The following is a 22267-nucleotide window of genomic DNA, read 5'->3' as shown; positions in this document are numbered from 1 at the left end:
CAAAGCTCCCATTAGAGTCAGTGGAGATCCAGTCAGCAAAGCTAGGGTAAACTGCAGAGTTTGAGCCCACCTTAAAGTTAAAGCCCGCATCTGGCCAGCTGAGTAACTCTCCACACACCACTGAATGAACTGAATAGATCTCCATCTGCTATAATCTGCCAGTTGAATTCTATGCCTTGCCAGGTCTCTCCAGGTGTAATATCACCCTTGCATATTTTACATCACTGTCTGAAAACGTCCCCCGACATTCCAGTGCAGCAAAACAGACAAGCAGAGCAAGGCAAAAGAAAAAAACACCAATGAACGCAAAACGCACATTACTGGTACAGTGTGATGCAAAGCATCACAGAATGATCAGCACCAGTGCCATTTAGGAAGGCTGCCTCTCACCTCAGTACATATCATGCCTTTCAGAACATAACAAAACCTTCTGATAATCACATTTGCTTCAGCACTCCCATAGTGACCCAGATAAAAACAGGAAAAAAGGTACGGAGGGGAACGACTATATATAGTTTGCCCATTTAATATTTTAACACATGCCAGATATAACTACCGAGGGCAAAAATGTAACTATAATACTTCAAACTGATAATCCTTAAATTGAGTCAAGCATATGAACAGATCAGCTCTAAAAGCCCATGGTACTGTTTTCTATCATAAAACAGTGATATCCTTGTCTTACACTAAACCGAAATTCATGACTTACTGAACTTCAAAGGCCATGTGCCCATCCTAAGCTAAACCAACTGCACAGGAAGAGGCTTTTCAATCGTGAAGTTACTTCATAAAAAATGGACACAGTAGCTAAAGACAAAAAGTAACTGCTAAAGCAAATTACAATGTCAACAGCAAAGCATAGCTGTTATCAGAAGCAATACAGTCAATTTAAAAGGCAAGTCCGTACACAAAAAAGCAAATAAATCTGTGTGGATGCAGCATTTTCACTAAGTTTAACAAGATGTCCCACTTTCAAAATATGCAGATTGATTTTACCTTTGATCTCTTTCACCAGGCCTAACAATAGGTGGAGGCTCCTTCTTCCTTCCTCTGCATTTACACAAGTCCTAAACTCCCCTTATTTCAACTACCTTTATGTAAATACTGCTAAACCCTTCTTTAACCATCTCTTAGATTCCCACTAAACATTCACGTACTCCCCCAATCACAAACCCTTAATCACACAGTTCAATTGATGTTTTACACAAAGCTACACAACATTTCACTAAAACATTGGCCACTACAGGCACTTATTCAAGAAAAAAGGATTTTATTCATTATACAATTTCACACTTAATGGCAAGATTACCTTAAAATTAATTCATCACACTCCCAAGCTATGAGTTTTGCACAAAGATACGTGGCAATTCTGGCAGTAATAGCCTGAGAAAAAAAACAGTTTATGACCCTCGTGAGTCTTCTGTCAGGAAATTTAAAGTTAAGAAAAAGCAGAGCTTACAAACTCAAGGGCAAATCATATCCTGGGGTGCATCAAGCACAGCACTGCCACGCAGTCGAGGGAGGTGATTGTTCTGCTTTGCTCTGCACTGGTGCAGCCTCACCTCAAGTTCTGTATGCAGTTTTGGGTGTCACAATATAAGAAGGGTGTAAAGCTATTAGAGCACGTCCAAAGGAGGGCTACGAAGGTGGTGGAGAGTCTAGAGTGGAAGCCACATGAGGAGACACCGAGGTCACTTGGCTTGTTCAGTCTGGAGAAGAGAAGACCAAGGGGAGACCTCATGGCAGTCTACAACTTCCTCATGAGGGGAAGAAGAGGGGCGGGCACCCAGAGGGTGGTTAAGTATTGCAACATGCTCCCCAGGGAAGTGGTCACAGCGCCAAGCCTGACAGAGTTCAAGAAGTGTTTAGACAATGCTCTCAGGCACATGGTGTTATTCTTGGGGCTGTTCTGTGCAGGCCCAGGAACTGGACTTCGATAATCCTCGTAGGTCCCTTCAAACTCAGGATATCCTATGATTCTGTAATGGAGGGCTCTACATTGCAGAGTAAATCCACTGCCTTTTGTAAAAATAGAGTCTACATACTCTACAGGGTCTGTAGCTTGTTAGGAAACAAGTAAGGTTGCTAAGGGGCAACCTCTCCCCCACTCTAGTTGAAAGGTTTACGGATTTTATGACATATAGGTCAAATATATATAAAATTAACATGTTACTTATCTATTAAGCAGGATGCAGAGTAAAATGAAAAGATGAATCTTAAGCTTTAGAATGGGAAATAGTTATATAGTTAAGAATCAACCATGGTAACGTATTTTATCAGAATCAACAATGGTGCACAGCACAGGAAACAGTATTAAAAACTGTGTGGTCAAAGTAGCATTTAATGTCTTAAAATGTAAAAAAAAAAAAAAAAAAAGCATGATTTACCTAATTTCTGGTAAGACCCAATAAATCCACTGATTGGCTACAATCACACCAGCCAGAGAGTCACAAGCCTAGTCACCTTATTCACATTACTGTTAGTACTCATTTCTAAACTGTTAATTCTAATTTCTAAATACGACCACTCCTAATTATCTGTTAGAGTCCACTGAGCCCCTTGTACTTCAGATTTTAGTTTAACACAAAAAAGAAAAGCAGTGACCAGGTTCTAAGGCAATGTGACAAAGCTGTGCTGTTGTAGTCACAGAAATTATTCTCTTCCAAAAAACCAAAAAGGTGTGTTGAAGAGGAATCCCAGAACAGTTCACACAGCACTCTCTATAGAGCTCTGCAAAAGCTCAAGGAAAGCAGAGATCTAACATTTTTTTGTAAAGCAATGTCTTGATAAAAATGATGGAAATCCTTTCATTCTAAGAATACTGTTTGTAATACCCACATCTTCTGCACAGTAAACACTGAGCAGCAATCAGCATCTCAGCTGGCAGAGATCATATCCCAAAGAACTAGCATTCAAAGCTTCCATAGAATCCAAACTGCTTATAAACAAGAAATTGTGAGACGTGCTAAGATTGATCACCTTCAGAAGACAATATAAAACTTGCAGCAAATTTTCATATTGAAATGAAGTTTCTATCCTTTCCATTCTAATCCTTCTCACATTAAGAATCCATATCCTTTTTGTTTGAAACTCCAGAACAACCACATAGGTCCAGATGCAGGCAATTTTAACAAAATTATAGAATTTTTCACCTGGCTTTTAAATTACTGTTTATAGCACCTCACTTATCTATGATCAGGAAAATACATACTTAGAATGCTGGTAGGTGGGACACCGCATAAACCAGAAAAGAAATCTCAAATGCTCAGAAGTAGCATTGACAATGTCCCAAAGAACAAGCAGCAGAGTAGTTTGTAGGATATCCACCTTTCCCTACCTGTATTTTCCCAATTATCCTTAATAAATACAGTTAAATTATTTTTAAAATATTTTAAAATTTTGACCAATTGCTGAATTAATGACCATGTTCATCTAAAAAAATTATTAATACAGTATACAGTTGTTGTCACAGACCTTGATGCTGAGACTGAACCTGTATCACATAACATACATTAAGTTAAATGCCTTATACCACATATACAAAAGATCAACAACACAGCATGAGAGAGCACAAATTGCATGCAACATACTGTTTTCTTTGCCTGATATCAGAAAAAGCAATAAAAATTCAGAACACCAGAGTTGGGTCATTCTGACTAAACTTCTGACTACGCAAAGACTAATATTGTCCATACTGATTTTGTGCAGTTCTATTCCAGCCATCCCAGTAATCCACCCAATTCTATCCCAGTCCCCCAACACACATCTTTCAAGGGTCAGTGATTTCACTGCATGAAACTAAACGTTCATTAAACTGCTGCACCATTAACAAAATACTTTGATACAGAGAGGTATAAAAAGCTGTTAATGCTTCGTGCTTCAATCTGTAAAAAATGGGGTTACTCTGATAGGATTATAAAATACATCCCAGGCTTGCACAATTTATTTAAGCTTCCAGAAGCCTCCCTAGTGTTGATTTAATTTTCTAGATCACTGCCAGAACCCAGCTGTGTCAGAAACTATAAGCTGAGAGTCCTAATTTCTTTCAAGTCTGGAATGAAAGGTTGGGTTTTGATGCGCATAAGCTACATAAATATTTCAAAGGTAGAAAATTACTTTAAGTTACAAAAGAACAAAGGTCAATTTCAAATTCCTTTTCGTGTGCCAAAACCACAAAGGCTTTGTTTAAAGTACATACCTTCAGTTTTGTCACACACACGACAACTTAAATCAATGAACTCAAGGGGCCACAGGCAGTATTTTCATAAATAAACTGAATAAGAACCCAAAAGTCATCATATAAATAGCACACTCAAGATTTGAAAAAATATTATCTAGCAACACTACATCAACTTTCTAATAAGGCTGTTACTCTGAATTATGACACATACCACTAATATGTCCAAAATACGCACCACAGTTCAGCTTCTCAATTTCAATCTCACATGCTTGAGATTAAGAACATCTTTAGGTAAAACACCATTACCACACCTTCTTCCCTCTCATAAAAACAAGCAGCATTACATAGAAGCTGACATCAAACCACTTTGAAACTACTACATGTGCTAAACATGGAGCAAACTGACAACAAGTAGGCTTTCAGTCTCACCTGTGCAACCCATTGAGATTATTCCAAACCAGCACATCTCCAACATGTTTAATTATAACATAGGATCAGGTTACTGTCCAAGTAAGCCCTGGCTGTGTAGGCCAAGCACACTTAGTGCTTCCAGTTCTTCTGACAAGAGATACAGGCCTGCTTGGACAAACCAAATTGGTTTCTGTTCTATACCAATGTCTTTGTTGTTCAACTGTTCATTCTTTATGTGCCTTAGCTGCCATTCAGATTCCAGTCTAGAGCAGACTGAGTAGTTACTTAACATGAGCATGGCTAGTACATGCCTGGGTATAGAAAATTGACAAGACAAAGTCACAAAAGTCAGTCCAAGGACAACAGGGAGTTCTAGAGAGACAGCACAAAAGCCTACAAAGATACAGCCCATCTCAACACTCACTCAAGATCACTTTTTAAATGAATACTAACCTTCTCTTTTCTTCTTGCATTGAGTTCTTAAGCATTCACTGCAATATAGTAAGTGCTAAAACTAGGATTTGTCTAATTGGAACAATCTCTTTTTGCTGCCTTAGTTAAGTGATGTGTTGGTTTTTTGGTTGTTTTTATTCTTTTTTTTTTTTTTTTTTGGTAAAAGAGCAGGTTTCCTACCTTATACACAAGAACACTGTTCCTAGTCTCATATAATGAACTTGCAACTATGAAAGCTATGTTTCGTTCCAAAAGAAAGGATTGTTTATTCCTTCTAGACTGCAAAAGCTTAAAGATCACAATATATTTAGAACATTATGCCATAGTGTATTATCCCTGTTTAGAGTTAGAGCATTGACAAAATACAGCTAAAATTATGTGATATCAAGATACTTCTTTACAATGAAGTAGAAAGACTTTTTTTATTTACCCAATGCATTTTCTATTTGCAACATTTTTATTGAAGTATCTTGAAAAAATGGCTAAAACCCAGAGCAGGAGCCAAAAGACAACCCTTACTGACAATTTTACAAAGAACTTCCCAGAGGACAATAGCTAGAAACTAAGAGAATTAAATTAATAGCTAATATGTTTTAAATTACTTATTAGTCTTCCTATCTGTGTTCTTAAAAATGCAAAAGAAAAAGAACTATTGAGTTACTTTGGACATATACATAAAATACAGCTCTACTGTACAAAGCACACTGCAAAAGATAAACAGCCAAAGAACTCACTACTTCTCTTATTCAGGAAAAAGAGAACAAAAAAGTTGCTTTGCAACTTCAAGTCTGAGACCGCGTTCCATGGGATTACAGACATGTTGCTGATAGCAAGAGCCTGGGCTCAACATCCCAGTAATCCCTTCCTGTGTGTGGGAACTAACACTGATGATTTTTAAATTGGTCCCATCCTTACTAAAGGACTGCTACTCTAACTTCGCTATTAAAACCAGTCATTCCTGTCCAGTTCCCATGAAAATTAACAGCAAGATATAAACCAGAGCTGCTGTTATTGTAATAAATTAGATCTCTGGAACTAGAACAGATAGTGTAAGATCACAAGAGAATGTTTTCTCATAGAATTGTCCTTCCTGTACATGTTTGCTGAAGATTGAACTGCAGTAGTCTAACTGCATTGTTTGTTTGTTCACAAAATGAAAGAATAAATATACAAAATATATAAGAATATATAAGAAACAACCTATATAATTCCTTCACATAATGAAGGAATTGACTATTCTAATGTCAAGCAGCTACCTTATAAGCGCTGCATTAGCTTGGATGCAAGTAATCAGTGCATCTCCTTCCATGGAGTTCACAGAGCAGAAGCCATTTCAAATTGGGTAATTACCTGCTGAGCATTATAGATCAATGTTTATTGAAAATGTTTATGTGACTGATTAAATACTAATTCCCAAATGTATTAATAAATTAATCCACAAATTTAGAAATGAGGAACTGAAATACAGATTAGGATAGTCTCCAAGCAACAACAATGCTACAGCTAAATCTGAACTGCCACTGAGTTCCTCAGTTAAGATTATCTGTATGTGGCTCTTCAAACGGTGGGTAATATGTATATAAAACTCAGAAAACATTAAATACTAAGTTTCATATGATTGCTGAGCCCTCACATCATGAAGGGGCTGACCTAGAGCACAGTTCCAACAGCAGAGCCAAGGCAGCTGGCCAACAACAGGGCATAGCAAAGGGGACCAGCTGCTCTTCTCAGAGCAGCCAACACTCGCTCACCAGTGGTGCTGCCACAGGGCACACTCCCCAGCACACACTGCAGCAAATGTCTCCCATGACACCATAGGTCCCAACTCAGACTGTGCTCCTCAGGAAGGATGCATGGAACAGGTCTGTGGCTCCCCACTGAGGCAGGCAGGCACTCAGATGCCTAAGGAGGCGTATGCTTGTGTTACCAGGTGAAGGAAATGTGGGAGGGGGTCAGAACACTGCACGGCACTGGAGGTGGCAAGAGATTGACTTTACCTTCTCTGACATCCTCAAGCTTCAAGAGTCTGAACCCCCAACTACGCCAAAGGTGGAGCAGGTAGTCTTCTTATTACTGTGAATCCAGCAAAGGACTGCAAAAATGAGAAGGGAACTGAAGCATCTGACACACGGTGAGAGGCTGAGAGAGGTGGAGTTGCTTAGGTTCAAGAAAACGCTGGGGGGAAGGACAGCAATTTTACCAGCATGCATAAATATCTGATGAGAGGAAATTAAAAAAGACTGAGTCAAACTCTTCTCAAGAAGCAAGAGCCAAAGGGCACAAATTGCAGTACAGAAAATTCCATTCAAAGGTAAGAAAAATCTTCTTTACTGTGAGGGTGGTCAAACACTTGCACAGATAACCCTCAGAGCCTGCAGAGTCTCCATCCTTGTAGATGGTCAAAACCTCCCTGGGCAAGGTCCTCAGCAGCCTGCTCTAGTAGACATTGCTCCAGGCAGAAAGGCCACAATCTTAACCATTTTGTTCTTATTTCTAATTACTGAATTAACTCAAACTTGCTAAAAGAGTAAGTAGACAAATTGTGCTATAATAGTTTAAGAACAGTCTACTGTTTCTTCACACACACACACACAAAAAAAAGGCCATTACATTTAAACTTCAAGATGGCTTTTAACAGTACTCATCTAAGGAGGCTAAAGAAATCATGATAAGAGAGAGAACATTATCAAGAAACTTAAAGTGTCTGGACACAAAGCAGACTGCATTGAAAAATGAAATCATCTTTATAGATAGGCAAACACTAAGCCCTGGTACATCTAGCTAAGTCCAAGAAGAAGGTCTATTAATAAACACACACATATTACTAACTTCCCCTTTAGACAGCAGTTATTTAGGCCAACTCAAAATGAGGAAGGGAGTTGAGAAACCTCAAAGAATGGCAGCCAAAATGGATGAATAAGATGACACTGAACAGATTACAGGGATCAGTTAAACAAAACAAGGTTGAAGAGCAAGGAGCAATGCACACTGGAAAACTTCAAAGTCAACTAAACTTCACTGGCTGCAGGTACTAATAATAAGTAGCATGAAAAACATTAGGTTATGTAAATAATGCAAACTAGACAGCACAATGTTATCATAGTACATCATTCATGCCAGAAAACAGCAAAGCCTCATTTTGTAACATGACACAGTACCTTTCTTCTCTACATTACAGAAGCTTATGGGAGCAGAGACGATGACAAAGTAGTAACATTGAAAGTATGAAAAGTATTTCACATGGAACAAAACTGTTATGAATAAAGTACGGTAAAAACTTAGCATTTCAATGGATTTGTATGAAGTTGATTTTAGAGGATACAGTTTTGTCTGACAGGCAGCACACCAAAGCTAATAACTTGAGGCATGTGAATTTAAGGCAGAGTGGTGGCAATAGCCAGCCGTCTTTAGAGAGAAATGAAAGTACTGCCTCTTAAGAAACCCACAAAAATAAACCGGTAACCAGCTTTCAGACACATTAGGAAGAGTATTCTCCCTAACTAAGCAACTTGTTGCAAGTTAACCTGCACCTGGAAATAAAATGATCTAACCAACGTGAATTCAAGATGAGAAAAAAAAAAAACACAAAAAACCCAACCTAACTAGCAGACTCAAGGCTAATCAGTCTGCAGACAACTTATCAAGAGTTCAAGAGAAGCGCTCCAGACATATGAGATAATAATCCAGGGGAATTACAGAACCGGCATTGTAAATTATAGAACAAGGAGCAATTAAACTAGTTTTATCTAACTTTTTAAACTGAAACCTAGCCTTTTTATCTCTGTTGCCACTAGTATCATAGTATTTACTTCCCTTTTGAAAACAGGTATGTGTACATACACACACAAAACCCTGTACAGTAGAGGCATCTATGAAGACAGCACAACACAGGACTAGATGAGACTCACACACAGATGCCTAACTTAGATAACAATGGGACTGGCTCAGTGCTCCTCATCCCCATGTGGCAACTCCAACAGGGAAAGGAACCAAGCATTTTTCCTGCCAGAGCCTGGAATGGTCCCAGAACGTGATCCGTTCCCTTCAAGGATGATTAGGCTACAATTGCACTTGAGCACTAGAGGCCCACTAGGTCTGCTCTATTTCCAAGGGCCAAGAGCGTCCTGTATTTCATTGACATGGGTTTTTTCCACCCGACTTGTTCCTCAAACACAATGAACTATAAACAATGAACAGAGTAGTTTCCTGAGACTTCAGGCACACCTTTCTAGAAGTTTTATACTTACATTGGGGGCTTTTCCTCTTCTGCAGCTGTACATCAATTAGCTTTTGAACAAAAAAGTAGCTACCCAAGGAAACAATAGATTTGCTTATATAGTGCACTACATGAGCAAGGAAGTGAGCTTTTTACTAATAGAATACCAAAATATTGTATACTAGTTATGTTCAAATTTTTACATAAAAATAATTATAACAAGGTGCTCCTTGAAGACATTTGTGAACCCTCTATTATCCGCAGCCCGGGTTTTTCCGTTGCTGCTCCTAAATCCTGCAACAATGTTAATTATAGTTATTTACCTTACACATCCAGTGCTGATGCTGCATTTTGGAAATGGCCCTGCTGCCTTGCCTGTACTTTTGGTTCCTTCCACTTCTCATCTACAAGGCAGAGTCACTTCTTGACTACATCCTACTCCATTCTGCCTCCTCCCTTTTTGCCTTTCGTACTGATAAATATCCATCCATCTACTAAAACTAATAAAAATAGCACAGACTATGATACTTAATGTCATCCCATTTTGCCTTACACGAAGAAATAGGCATACATTTTTAAGATATTACAAAATGCTCTTAAGAGATAACAAAAACAGCATGTACTATAACCTACTTAATTCCTGTTTTTGAGAAAAACAAGCAAGAGACAACTACTGATTAGTCCCAAAAGAGTAGCCACACAGAAACCTCTGGCAACACATGTGTTTATGGCAGAGGCTAAGTAATCCTGGAACTTAAAAGAAAAAAAAAATCTGAATTCTGTGGTACTCTGGATCAAAAGTAAGATGAAACAGACACCTGGGATCCCTGAAGATATTACCTGGAATATTCACACCTCTCAAAAATCAGCATTTTAGATTTAAAAAAAAAAAAAAAATTTCAGAAGAATTAGACTATTAAAAAAATCAAAACCACACAGCAATTCACTACAAATTCCAGTCTTCCAACTCACTAAATCTAACTCAAATGCAGTTTCCACTCCCAGATTTGGGTAGCAATTAGTCCTAGCACAAAAAAAATAAACAAACAAACAAATAAACCAACTAGATTAAGTACTATAATCAATATAATGGGAATAATCAGGTTAGAGTTTTCTCCAACACTAAATAGTGACTTTTTCCATTAGTCATTCTTTTTCTTTCTACACCAGTGCCAGCTAATCCATCAGTGTTCAATAAGAGCTACATTACACTAAGTGCAACTGGCCATCCTGATCATAGCTCCCCCTTTTGGCAAGCTAAATATTGTATGAGGACTTTAATTCAGTTCACATTTGGTCCTATCTTCACAAGACAAGAAAAAAATAGCAAACAGTAACTAGCCAATGAGGCTCAACATTAAGAAACAAAAAGCTCTCTCTGACAGCTGCTGCTTAGCTCTTACAGTGCCCCTGACTCATCAAGGTACTTTTAGGCATTGAAAGCAAGGACACCTTTTTATCTGCTGTTCACAGGAGACTCCTTTTTTTTTAATTTGCAGTCCTCCTTCACATGCACACAAGTTGTCTAGCCAAGGCAGCTATCTCATGGTATTTCCCCCAACTTAAACCAACTTGAGTTTAAAAAAAAAGGCAAAAATAGTGTCTTCTGCATTACCCAAACCAGAGCACATCTGATAGAGCAAAACAAACTGCAGCTGCAGCTGGTTGGTTTTGTTTTTCAGATCACTTAAAAAGCAATGCAGGAGGTGCTGGCTCCATCCAGGACTCTTTCTGCTCTTCTAAGCAGGATGCAAAAGATCTAGGCTTTAAAGCCAGTTCCCATTTCCCCCCCACACACTCTTTTCTTCAATTGGGCAAATTTTCAAAAACATGGGTGGAGCACACCCACAATCTCGCCTCACTCAAACACCAGTGGTGCAACTACTCTTCTGGAAGGTAAAACATAATAGTTTCAATCTGTCTCTTTTGGATTATTTTGACTACTGCACTAGTACTTAAAGACTTTTTTTAAGTACATGACAACAGTTTTGAGAGGTTGTTACTACAGAACCAGAAAAAGCAATTACACCTCTGCATCATGAACAGAGAGAGCATCAGCCACCCATTTGCTTCTGCATTTCTGACTGGCCAGGGACTCCCAGGTCAGTATGCAAATGTTCACAGCACCTTCTCTGAACCTCTTTCTTCCCCTGTGCAGGCTAAGGAGCCCAGACACCTACTTCTGGATATGAATTTCCCAGCTGCAAAGCAGATACTGCCATACCTGACGTGTAGATGTAGCGTCTCATCTTTATAGCTCAAGGACACTGAGGGATACACCTTCTATATCACCATAAACAGTTCAAATGCTGGAGAACACATCACTTAATGCTCCACCACAGCTTTCCAGCTTTCCTACTTCAGTAGAAACACCTGCCTTGGTTTTCTACTTCAGCCAAAAATATTGTTATTAAGCTGGGGGAGGAAAATTAGCCTCTTTGTTTCCTACATCTCAACTTTAGGCCCACTTATCTCACTATTAAGGAAGACATAGATTTCAAAACTCTTTTAAAGATCTGTATCACCTACTAAGTAGTGAGTTTCCTAGAAGGCTTCCACCTCTGCAAGGCTACTACCTGGAACACCTTTTTTTTTTTTTTAGAAAGGAACAAAAACATAAAAGACAACATTTGCTCTTTTAATATTTCATTTTTAATAGTTTAAATGAAGCTACCTTTTAAATAAGCCAACTTTATTTACTATAATAATTATAGCTATTAATTTGTTATTATTGCGAGATCCAAAAACTGCATTTCCTCAGCTTGCAAAGTCAAAGCACAAGACACATTCCAAAGAAAACTTACGTAAAATAAAATAGAATTTATGCTCATCTTTGAACTAATTGATACTTATGTGTCCAGAGTGATTTAGATCAGTAATGGCAGAGTGGATATTTGATTGTGATAGTACTGTTAAGGTCTTTAAAGTCGAGTAAACACCATTAATTTTACTCATGAGTTTTGTGATATTGGTTACAGCAGTAAATCTGCACATTGACATGCTCTTTTTAGCAACTGTTAAGACCATTTTTGAAATGTTTTAAGTGCCACTATACCCCACTATTAATTAATCATTTAGACTAACCATTAGGCTCACGAGGGCAGGGGATTAAAGATTTCTGGGACCGGGAGCGTGCACTCTTCCCAACAATGCACGATGACAGACACAAAGATACAGCTGCGGAAGAAGCCAGAGTACACCTGCTTCTCTCCCTGCAGCTTCTCCCCGATATCCCCGGATCTTGCTGCCCCCGGCACTGCCTCGGGGCCACGGCTGCGAGCGCGCACCTTCGCCGGGAGGCGACAGCAGCTTCTCCTGCCCCCGATGAAAGGAGTGTTTCCGAGAGCCTCAGCCCAGCCCCACGTGCTTGCGGCGGGGCACGGGCAGGCTCCGCCCGGCCCTCACGCCCCTGCCGAGGGTCTCGCTGCCCGCGGCCGGCCCCGAGAGCCCCGCGGGGCTCGGACACCGACCGCCGGGCGGCGGCACCGCCAGCAGCAAGAGCCCCGGCCGGGACACCTCCTGCGCTCGGGCTGGGGGCGGGGAAGGCCCGAGGCGGAACGGGCTGTAAGCGACGCCGACCCCTCTCCCGGCCGCCTCTCACCTGTTTTGAAGGCCAGCTGCTTGTCCTCGCTGCCGCCGAAGAGCTGGAGCATGGAGACGAAGAGGACCCCGCACGAGTTCTGGATGCCGAAGACGGCGCCGTTGCACCACATGGCGGCCAGCATCACCACCCAGCCCCAGCCGCCCTCGGGGGGCTCCGGCGCAGCCGCGCTCCCGGGGCAGCCCGCGCCCCCGGGGGCCTCCGCCGCCGCCCGGGGCTGGGCCCTACTCTCGCCGGTCCCGGGGCGCCACTCGCTGCCGTTCTCCCGCCGCGGCTCCTCAGCCGCCGATGGGCCGGGTAGGGGGGGCGCGGCGGCGGGGTCCCCCTCCGCACCCTGAGGCTCCAGTTGCTCGCTCACCGGCGCCATCCTCGGAGCGGGCAAGAGACCCTCAGGCGCGCCGCTCCCGCTTTCCTCCTTCTCTTCACGACCTTTCGTCCCCCGCCTGCCTCACCTCCTCACCGCGGGCATCCTGCAGCGCCCCGTCTATGTGTCCGCCCGTCGATGTGCCAGACCTAACGAGGCCACAACACACCCGCCCTCTTCCCGCCGTGCCGCCGCCGCTTTATTTTAAAAGGGGGGCTCCCCTGGGGGCGTAAGCGGCACGAGCGCTTCCCTCCGCGCCGATTGGCCGCGGGACGGGAGGCGGGACGGGAGGGGGGCAAGGGGAAGGGAGGCGAAGCCACGCGCCTCGCCAGCCCTCCTTCCCCCCCCGCCCTCCAGCTCTGCCTCTCCAGCGGAGGGGGTGGAGCGGGGCGGGACCGCGCCGTGTCAGCGGCGGCGGCGATAAGAGCTCCTGCCCTGGCCGCTCGGAGAGGGGGAGCGGGGAATCGAGGAAGAGGGGGGCGAGGCTGGAAGTCAGCGGTTAGCGGCCGCTGCGGGCGCTGGGCGGGAGGAGGGAGGCAGGAGGCGGGCGGGCGGGCGAGCGAGCGAGCGCCCCGAGCCCGCACACAGGTACCGCGCACTGCCCTCGGCAGGCAGGGCGGTAAACAAGCCCCTGGCCCCGCTCCCAGGCCGAGCCCGCTCCCCACGAGGCAGGGCAGCTGCACCCGCTGCAGCCGACCGAGCTGAGAGGGGAAAGTCTGAAACTCCCGCCCCGGCTGTTTGCAAACAACAACCAAGTAAAGAGAAACCGCCCCAAAATGCGCACACCCCGACACACACACAGACACGCACGCGATGACAATTGGCGCTCGGCCCTGCCCGGCGCTCTTGGGCCTCCGGGGAGCTCCATCGTCCACCCTCCTTCCCGAGGGGAAGGCTGCCAGCCCCGGCAGGGGCCTCGGGGCCCTCGGGGCATCCGCTGTCCTCCTGGACAGCTGTCCACCTCTCCTTGGGCCACCCTGTGCCAGAGGGGGCCATGGGGGAACCGCGTCTCCTCGTTTGTCATCTCTGTTTAAAAGCAGGGAAAATACTCTCTGTATACAAAGGAAGAGAAAATACTGCTCTTGCACACCTCATGGCATGCCTCCCATTTGCACAGAGGCATCAACTCTTGACCTTTCTTCCCCACAGCCAACAAAGTAAGAGGATAGGGAAAGGAGAGGTCTGAAGTGTTAGATGACAAGCTTTTTGACCCATGATCTTGCTTCCAAGCTTTCAGCTGCACATCTGTTCCGGCATTTGGCAGCTACTTATGTTTTAAGCAGTTTGGGCTTGATGGGGAAGAGCAGCTTCTTCAAAGAAAATCAGCAGAATAAATCTGGATGCTTCGTCCTTCCCTGTGAAACCTGGGGTGCTCAAAGCAGCCTCTTGCTCTTGTACACTATCCCGACTTTTTCCCTCAGAACCTGGGCTGTTACTGCTATATCATCTGCACCATGCAACTCCTTTGCCTGCCTGTTAAAGCCTCTTCCTCCTTTTTTTGACTCTGAATCGCCTTCTCCGTCCTATACGTACCAGTGGCCACACGGGTAGAAAAAACTTAGTCCAAAATAAAGCACAGATCCATAAGACCATGTCTTCTTGTTCTGCACACATTACTTGGTCACTCTCCACGTGAAAAGTAGCAGCTAAAGAAAGAAAACCATGTAACAGGGTAATGAAAGCCTGTGTAATGTACACTGAGCAGGTGTTAGCTTTTAGAACGATATCGACCTTTGGATTTTTGATTTTGCATGATTAGTGGGTTCGCATTTGTTTTAAAATAAGTTTCTTTTTAAAAAAGTTTACAAACACATTTATGATTACAATGAAGTGCATTTTATAGATGCGCTAATCTTGCTGCGTACTCCATTTGTCTTGTTGCCTATGTGCATCTGAGTTAAACATAAAAACATTACATGTACACGTACAACAGCAGTAGAATATGGAAAACATAAAAGCCTATAACAAAACACAATCTAGCTGTATGAAATACATAATAATTGTCAAAGCAAAGAGAGAACACTTGGCTGACCATTGAAAAACACATCTGTTCCCCCAAGAAACAAGTTTTGATGGTTATGAAAAACCCCAAGCTTAACTACGCTCAATCTACTTCATAAGCAATTTAACACGCAACAGTTAACACTTCACATTCTCCAGTAAGTCTTTGTACAGAGGCTGTTTTCCAGATCTGTAGAGCTTTCTTACAATAATTTTCCCCACCCCAATATAACATTTTTTGAACAGTTGTGATAGAGAAAACCTTTTTTTGAATCAATCTTCATTACGTTTGCCAGCAATGATTAACTTAATTAAACTTTCGGTTGCGTAAGAATAGACAAAGGCAGAATCCAAGATTGGATCTTAATACGATTGATACAAAGCAGCACAGTTCTGCCAGTGCAACATTATATATTTCTAACTTTTAGTTAGACTCCTCAGATTACTTCACTTACCTCCCCGAATGGGGGCTGCAAACTGTATGATAGATAGTCAAATCAGCCGGAGGGAAGAACCAGATATTTTTTCAGTTTTGGACAGTGTTCAGTTAAGCACGAGAGTAATTCCTTCTCTGCATGTTTTTCGGTGTAATATTTAGGTACTGCATTTCATTTCCCTGTTTCCTACAAACACTGTAACAACTCCCCCAGTCTTTAAGATAAAGGATGTGTATTTGAAAAAACCCATTGTGAATGTATTGTGAACAGCTTCCACTTCTGTGCATTTTTGAAAACAAATTCTATTTTCCAGTCATTGAATGTTTCTTATACCCTGATTAGTATGAACTAATTATTTTCCCTTTCTCCTCACGTTTGGGAATAGAGAGTCATAAAATCTGATTCTTCAGTATATACAGGTTTTATAAATGTGTTGTCTATATCTGTTCTGAATGTTTCTTCCATATTCTATACCTTGTTGTCCTATTGTTATCTATCTAAACTTAATTTTTATTTTTTTTTAAATTAGGGCACATGGGGCCTTCCTCTATGGGCCTCAAGTAGACATCTAGGGAAACTTTGGTACACTCTGCTCCTGTCAAGAGCTAAACCTCTTCCATTTTGAGAGAAGTCTCTTGAGATCTCAGCTATTTTCCTGGTAGTTCCCAAGAACAAGAACAATGAAAGCTCACTCTTCATAGTCAGATGATTTTCAACCATCACTTTCCACGGAAAATGTACTTTGCAAACAGAAAATGGGCAGGTTTGACTTCAGTTTGATTGCTAAAGTTTTTGTAACCCAAATCATTCACAGTAAAAACATTGGTGCTTAAATTATTACTGTCAAAGAATTTAAAAAAGATTATTTGCAAAAAATAATACTGTGGAAAGATATGTGAAAGGAAAGCCACCTTTGTGGCTCTGCTATTTGAGCCCTGTATGCTCACAAGAAAAACAGTTGAAAAGGAACAAGAAGAGAGATGAACATGAGATAATTGTCATAAAAACCTGTGAAAATAAAGAGGTTAGAGTTATAAAAGATATACCTTGTATACAGGTAACGGTATCTGTTTTAGCTAAATTGTTGTTATGAGCAATGAAAAAGAATCATGATGGCAAAACAGAGAGAAAAGTGGAAAAAAATCAAGAGAGGATGGATAAGCTGAAAAATGTGATGTAAGAAAAACCTTGGGTTTGTCTAAGATGTGTTCCTGTTTATAATAATGTACTTATTTTACGTTTTATTAATACCTTACAGCTGATAACAGACAGCAACCGTGCATTCAAAAGACATAATGCTTCGTGACAGACATCTGCTATGATGGTACTTAGGTTGTGCCTCTTTTAGGATCAATACATAAAGGCCAGTGCCAAAGGAGGAATTTGCTCTGTCACCTGTGGGCTCTCAAAAGCCCCAGAGACCACAAAATGGCATCTTCTGCAACCCTATCTGGAATCGTAGCCAGCTTCCCAATAAACATTCACTTGTTTTCTCACAAGCTATTGAAAATAGACCACTACTTCAGTAGCTCTCACATGCAGCATTTTCTTTGACCATAAGGAATATTTCAATTGCCAGTGACTTTAAAAAAATTACCTTTATTGTTGAAGTACTCTGTTAGTGACACACCAAGACTTTTCCATAAACCTTTATATCTGTAGAGTGTTTCAAAATTATGTAGTATTCTGCGAAGGTAAAGTGAACAGGATACAAAGCCTGGAGAGTACATGTTCAGAGAGTTTAATTCTTCCTTATTCCATTAATCTGATTCGAATTTGTACTGTAATCAATGAAAAGGGTATACCTACATCATCCAGGAAAAAAAAATCTTCAGTAAAATGCCTAACTTTATCACAATTTGCTACAAGTGGTACAATAGATACAAACACAAGAGATTGAGGAACTATACAGAAGACACGAAGCTAACAAAAAATTTTGTGACCACTTAGACTAACGCATGCTCTTAATGATGAAGCTTTTTCGTTGTATAATTTTCAGCTAGTATAAGTAAGGCACCTATTCAGCAGAAGGATTTGGACTTAAGTCAGAAAGATGAGATAAACAGGATAACCATTAAAACACAAAAACATACGGTATCGCCAACTGTGTGAAGATCAACATTACATTAAATCCCATTCAGTAAGCAGTGTTTATGCATCTCTCAGCCAGACAGGATGTTCTGCTGATGTTTCAGACTGGGCTCCAGCTGAGTCGTATGAAGTACAAGGGCTGCATCTGATTGCTGAGCAAATGAGTCACATTCTCAAAGATAAAACCCACAGATTTTATTTGTTTACTGTGGGAAGTGTTGGGAGCATCTAGCCTTAATTTGATAATACCTACAGTAGAAGTTTCCTAAACTGCTACTAGTTGTCAAGATATAGGTTCCCTCCTAATTCAATAATAGCTAGTTTCTTATTTGTGCTTTAGCAACAGAAATACCAAGCAGAATGAGAGAGAGAAAGGAAGTAACCTAAAAATCTAACTAGTGAAGCAAAGGAAAAGCAACACATCCAATTCCCACTTCCATATTTATTTAAAACATCAGTTCCAGACTTAACATTTTCCTTTTTTAGGTTCACCTAAAGCATGGATTATGGCTCAGGCTGGCTCCATTACAAATTAACTTCAGGTTTAGTTCATTATTCAGTGAAGTGTGGATGGGACTAGACAGATTGTTGTCTGGAACATAGTTAACACAGAGCTATTATTAAAGGTAGGCAAGTGAAAGAAAGTGGCAGGCATTACCTGTAAAAGCCCTCTGCCCCTGTAAATCTCCAGTTGTACAAAGCTAAGTTTTTGATGGTAGACTTTTGGTGTAGTATTCCTCTAGCCTACCTTGTGACTGTACAGGGACGGGGGCACAATTACTTTAAACATTAACATTTATGATAACTGATATTGAAGGAGCCCAGATGACTAGCTTAGATGTACAAATGAGAACTCTAGATACCTAAAATTTGGCGAAATTAATCCCACCCTTGTATATTAAGTTGAAGAACAACTTAAGATAATTTTTATTCTGACCTCAAACATGGAATTTGTTTTGATCATATTGCTAAATGAGGAAGCATTAAGAATACATTCTCCTAGCATGATCATTCACCTCTTTCTTGGCAGTGAAATAACTAACACTGTTGGTAACATCATTCATCTTCAAAGTTTTCGAATGAGCAGGAACTGCATCAAGTCATTGTTTTAGGCTGTCTTCAGGTTTGGTTTGATACCATAATCCAGGTCAAGTATTTCATATTACATGCATTATCATAGGATTTAAGCAACTCAGTGTTCCTTCTTTGTTTTGCATAGACTTGATATCTTCCAGACCACCTTTGCAATCTCAAGAACTCAATTTTGCTTCCAACAAAAGTTTGGAGCGCCCTAGAAGAAAATGTTTTGTCAAATAAACCCAATCCAATTGTTGTCTAGAAGCAGATTTTGGTTGTTTGCTCAGTCATCAGTCAACTGACATTTCAGGTTGCAAAAAGTCCAAAAAGCAAAAAGCTACTACCTCTGCCAGTACTACCTGGAGTAATGAACCACAAGGAATACAAGCGACACTACTCTTGCTCACTTGATTTTTAAGAATTCTAGTTTCTATGGAAGTTAAATAAACTTTGTTTATCATAACTTTCTATTTGTCACTTCAAAAGTGTTTCTGCATTAAAGGCTATAGCAAGGGTTAGCAGGTGTTAGTAGCCCCATTTTAAGGTATGATTTACAACAGTGTCAGCATTTTACTTAGTAGGTAAGCAAAACTATGTATCTAAGTGAGTCAATTCAAATATTAAGGCATACGAAAATTGTTAACAAAGTCTTCCATGTAGAAAGTCTACTTGCCTTTGCAAATTGAACGTATTTGTGTTGAGAAATACAATATTAAAAAAATATGACATTTTAAGAGTAGTATAAGAGTACTAAATATAGCAAAGAATAGTTTGGGGTTGTATATATTTGCATTGAAATACTTAAACTATATAGGACATTAAATATATTAAAAATAACTTCATGCAGCTACCCCATAGCTGGCACAAAAAGACTTAATTTCATCCTACTTTTCTACTCACAGATAGTTGTTTTAATATATGAAAATTAACAGAAAAGCAATCTTTTTCCAATTTCTTTTTCCTAAATTATTGTCCTCAGTCTACATTTATTTCTTAACTACTATCTCAAATCCTGAATTTGAAGTCGAGTATCCCACAAGAAAAAATCTAGTCTGTTGCAGGTCAGCTCAGAAAAAAATTTATGTACTATCTCTCGTTCACTTTTCTCCAGTTGATAGGTTATTTAACCCACAATTCATCCCATATATGATAATATGTGTAAAACAGATTTTTAAAAAAAAGGCACATGGAAATGCCTCATTTAGTTAGCAATGACTGTATTTCATGAAATAAACACCATCAAATATATCCTCTCTTTCAAAAGCAGAACTAAATTAATCCTTGTATTGACAGGGTGTATTATCTTTAAGTTAAATAAATCCTATATCAATGGCCTTCCTCTAAATATGTATTTACTTTGTGGCTAAATAAAAATACTCCAGCTGTTGAAAAGTAACCACACACATAGGCCCTGCACTTTCTATTTATACTCTGATAAAATCCATCCCTACCAGATTAATGGGATAACCCTTACTTTACATACAGAAATAGAATAAATTAATCCAGAAAGAAGGATTTTATAGTATAGGATATATTCACACAAATAAATTTCATTAAGGAATCCTAAATTGCCTTCCATATTGCTTAGGCTGAGAGAGACAATGCACTGCCCCGGCTAGCCTTGCCCATAAGGACTACTATGTTACCGTATAGCTGGTCATTCGTCGTGCAGCATTTACTTGAAAGCCAGATGTATATCACTCAGATTCAGTAGATCCCAGTGCTATTTGTATTCCCTCTGAAACAGCATTTTTGGTAAATCAAGGGATTCAAATAGACTAAGATTTCTCTCAGGAAAACCTAACTGCATTCCCCAAGACAGATAAAATTAATAATCATTTTGCTTTGTCATCATAATGATCCTCCCAATTATTTAAAAGAAAGACCATGGAAAGATTTTGCATTACAGAAGCTTCTGATCACAGGAATGTGACATAACAGATGCAGTATCAGTTTTCAGGCAGAATTGTTCAGTATATAAAATGTCTAACTACCTAAGTGGCCATACGTGTCTTACATTTTAGTTAGAAACACTTGAAAGGAAAAGGTGAGTCTTCCCTCCTTCCCTCACCAGGGTGAAATCAAGGTCATCTTACTATCTCTGGGATAGTAATATTTAAAATTAAATTACACTCTACCTAATTATTTTACTAAAAGCCTTCAACTCCTCTAAGCTCCTCAAGTAGCATCTTCTAAACCTTTAAAAAGTTGCCAGCTGTTAAAATAATAGCACACAGAGTACCACCCTCTAAGGGAAAGCTCACGTACTCAAATTGGGCCAAATAAGCAATAAGACGATATAAATCCAAGCCATTTAAATCACATGAATGATTCCCAGACACTTAGAAAACTGATTTATAACCATGCACAAGGAGTGGTATCACAGTTAAGGAATTCACTTTGCTGGAATTTACTGAAGGATACTGCTGTGTACTAGCAGGATTTTACTATTAGTAAGACCTATAATGAAAACTGTGTACTCAACTGTGTACAGTTCTTCTATTTGAGGTAAATTTGCTATGGAGAATAGCATTATTAATCATTAAGTCATCTCAGGCTTCTGTATTATCCAAACATACCTAGTATTCTCACTAAGAAAGTCACCACTGACATAAGGATGTGATCTTACAAATAACTCAGGACCCTTATTTTTACAGAAATAATGTTTTCTAACCTTTTATGACCCACTTTGTTCCCAGACGTTGTAATTTTGTAGTTCCTGTGATCTTAAGGCATTTTACTAATTGTATTTCTGCAGGATGTTTGATGTACTGCCACCAGTCAGTACAAAAGCAGAAGCCAGGGGACTATCAATCCTTTCTTATTCATGCCAGTACATATCCACATATAGAAGAGGGCTTATTTTTTCATAAGTTAGTTTAATATATCACGGACATGTGAAAAAACTTGAAAAAGAAGAAAGACTGTTCACATATGAAATACTGAGGAGTAACTACAGAGCTTTAACTTCAGACTGTCTTTTACTTTATACAATGTAATAACTTGCACCCTCCTAGGGAATGGGAATAGTTAACACTGTGTCAAATTTTGGTGTGGAAACACTTGGTAAAACCCTACTCATCTGTATATATCCAGTCTCCTATCTGCTTTTCTCCTGGGGAAAAATAAAGTTGTCGTTTATTCAGTGTTGGGAGGGTTGATTCACTCCAATTTAAATACAATTAGCAAGATTGTTACACAAGTTGCAGTTGCCAGATCTTTATGGCTGGTAGTACCTCAGCCAAAGTACACAGTATTTTCTGTTTTCATTACGACTTTGCAAGGCTATTGGTTGGAAAAAGTAGTTTTTTGGTTGTGCAATGAAACCAAGCATAGCCAGGAATTACGAACACTAACAGAAAACCCCAACGTTGTGTTTGACTTCAGCTTTCACAGTAGCACTGATACTTTAGGGTAACTTCCATGGGGATTTGAG

General features: G+C 40.3%; 1 protein-coding gene across 1 annotated transcript in view; it reads right to left on the bottom strand.

Annotated features, from left to right (window-relative positions):
- SLC16A10 (solute carrier family 16 member 10) overlaps positions 1-13588 on the bottom strand; it is a 65806-nt gene extending 52218 nt beyond the window's left edge. Inside the window, exon 1 of the mRNA XM_027742122.2 lies at positions 12862-13588. Coding sequence (XP_027597923.1) covers positions 12862-13228 — 367 coding nt within the window. The 5' untranslated portion in view covers positions 13229-13588. The remainder of the gene's footprint in view (positions 1-12861) is intronic.
- Positions 13589-22267: the final 8679 nt, after the last annotated feature.

The sequence above is a fragment of the Pipra filicauda genome, unplaced genomic scaffold (genome assembly GCF_003945595.2).
Source record: "Pipra filicauda isolate LSUMZ 115617 unplaced genomic scaffold, ASM394559v2 scaffold176_size3548034_pilon, whole genome shotgun sequence".
Lineage (NCBI taxonomy): Eukaryota > Metazoa > Chordata > Aves > Passeriformes > Pipridae > Pipra > Pipra filicauda.
Note: the sequence above shows the minus strand (reverse complement) of the source record. Positions and strands in the feature narration are given on the sequence as shown.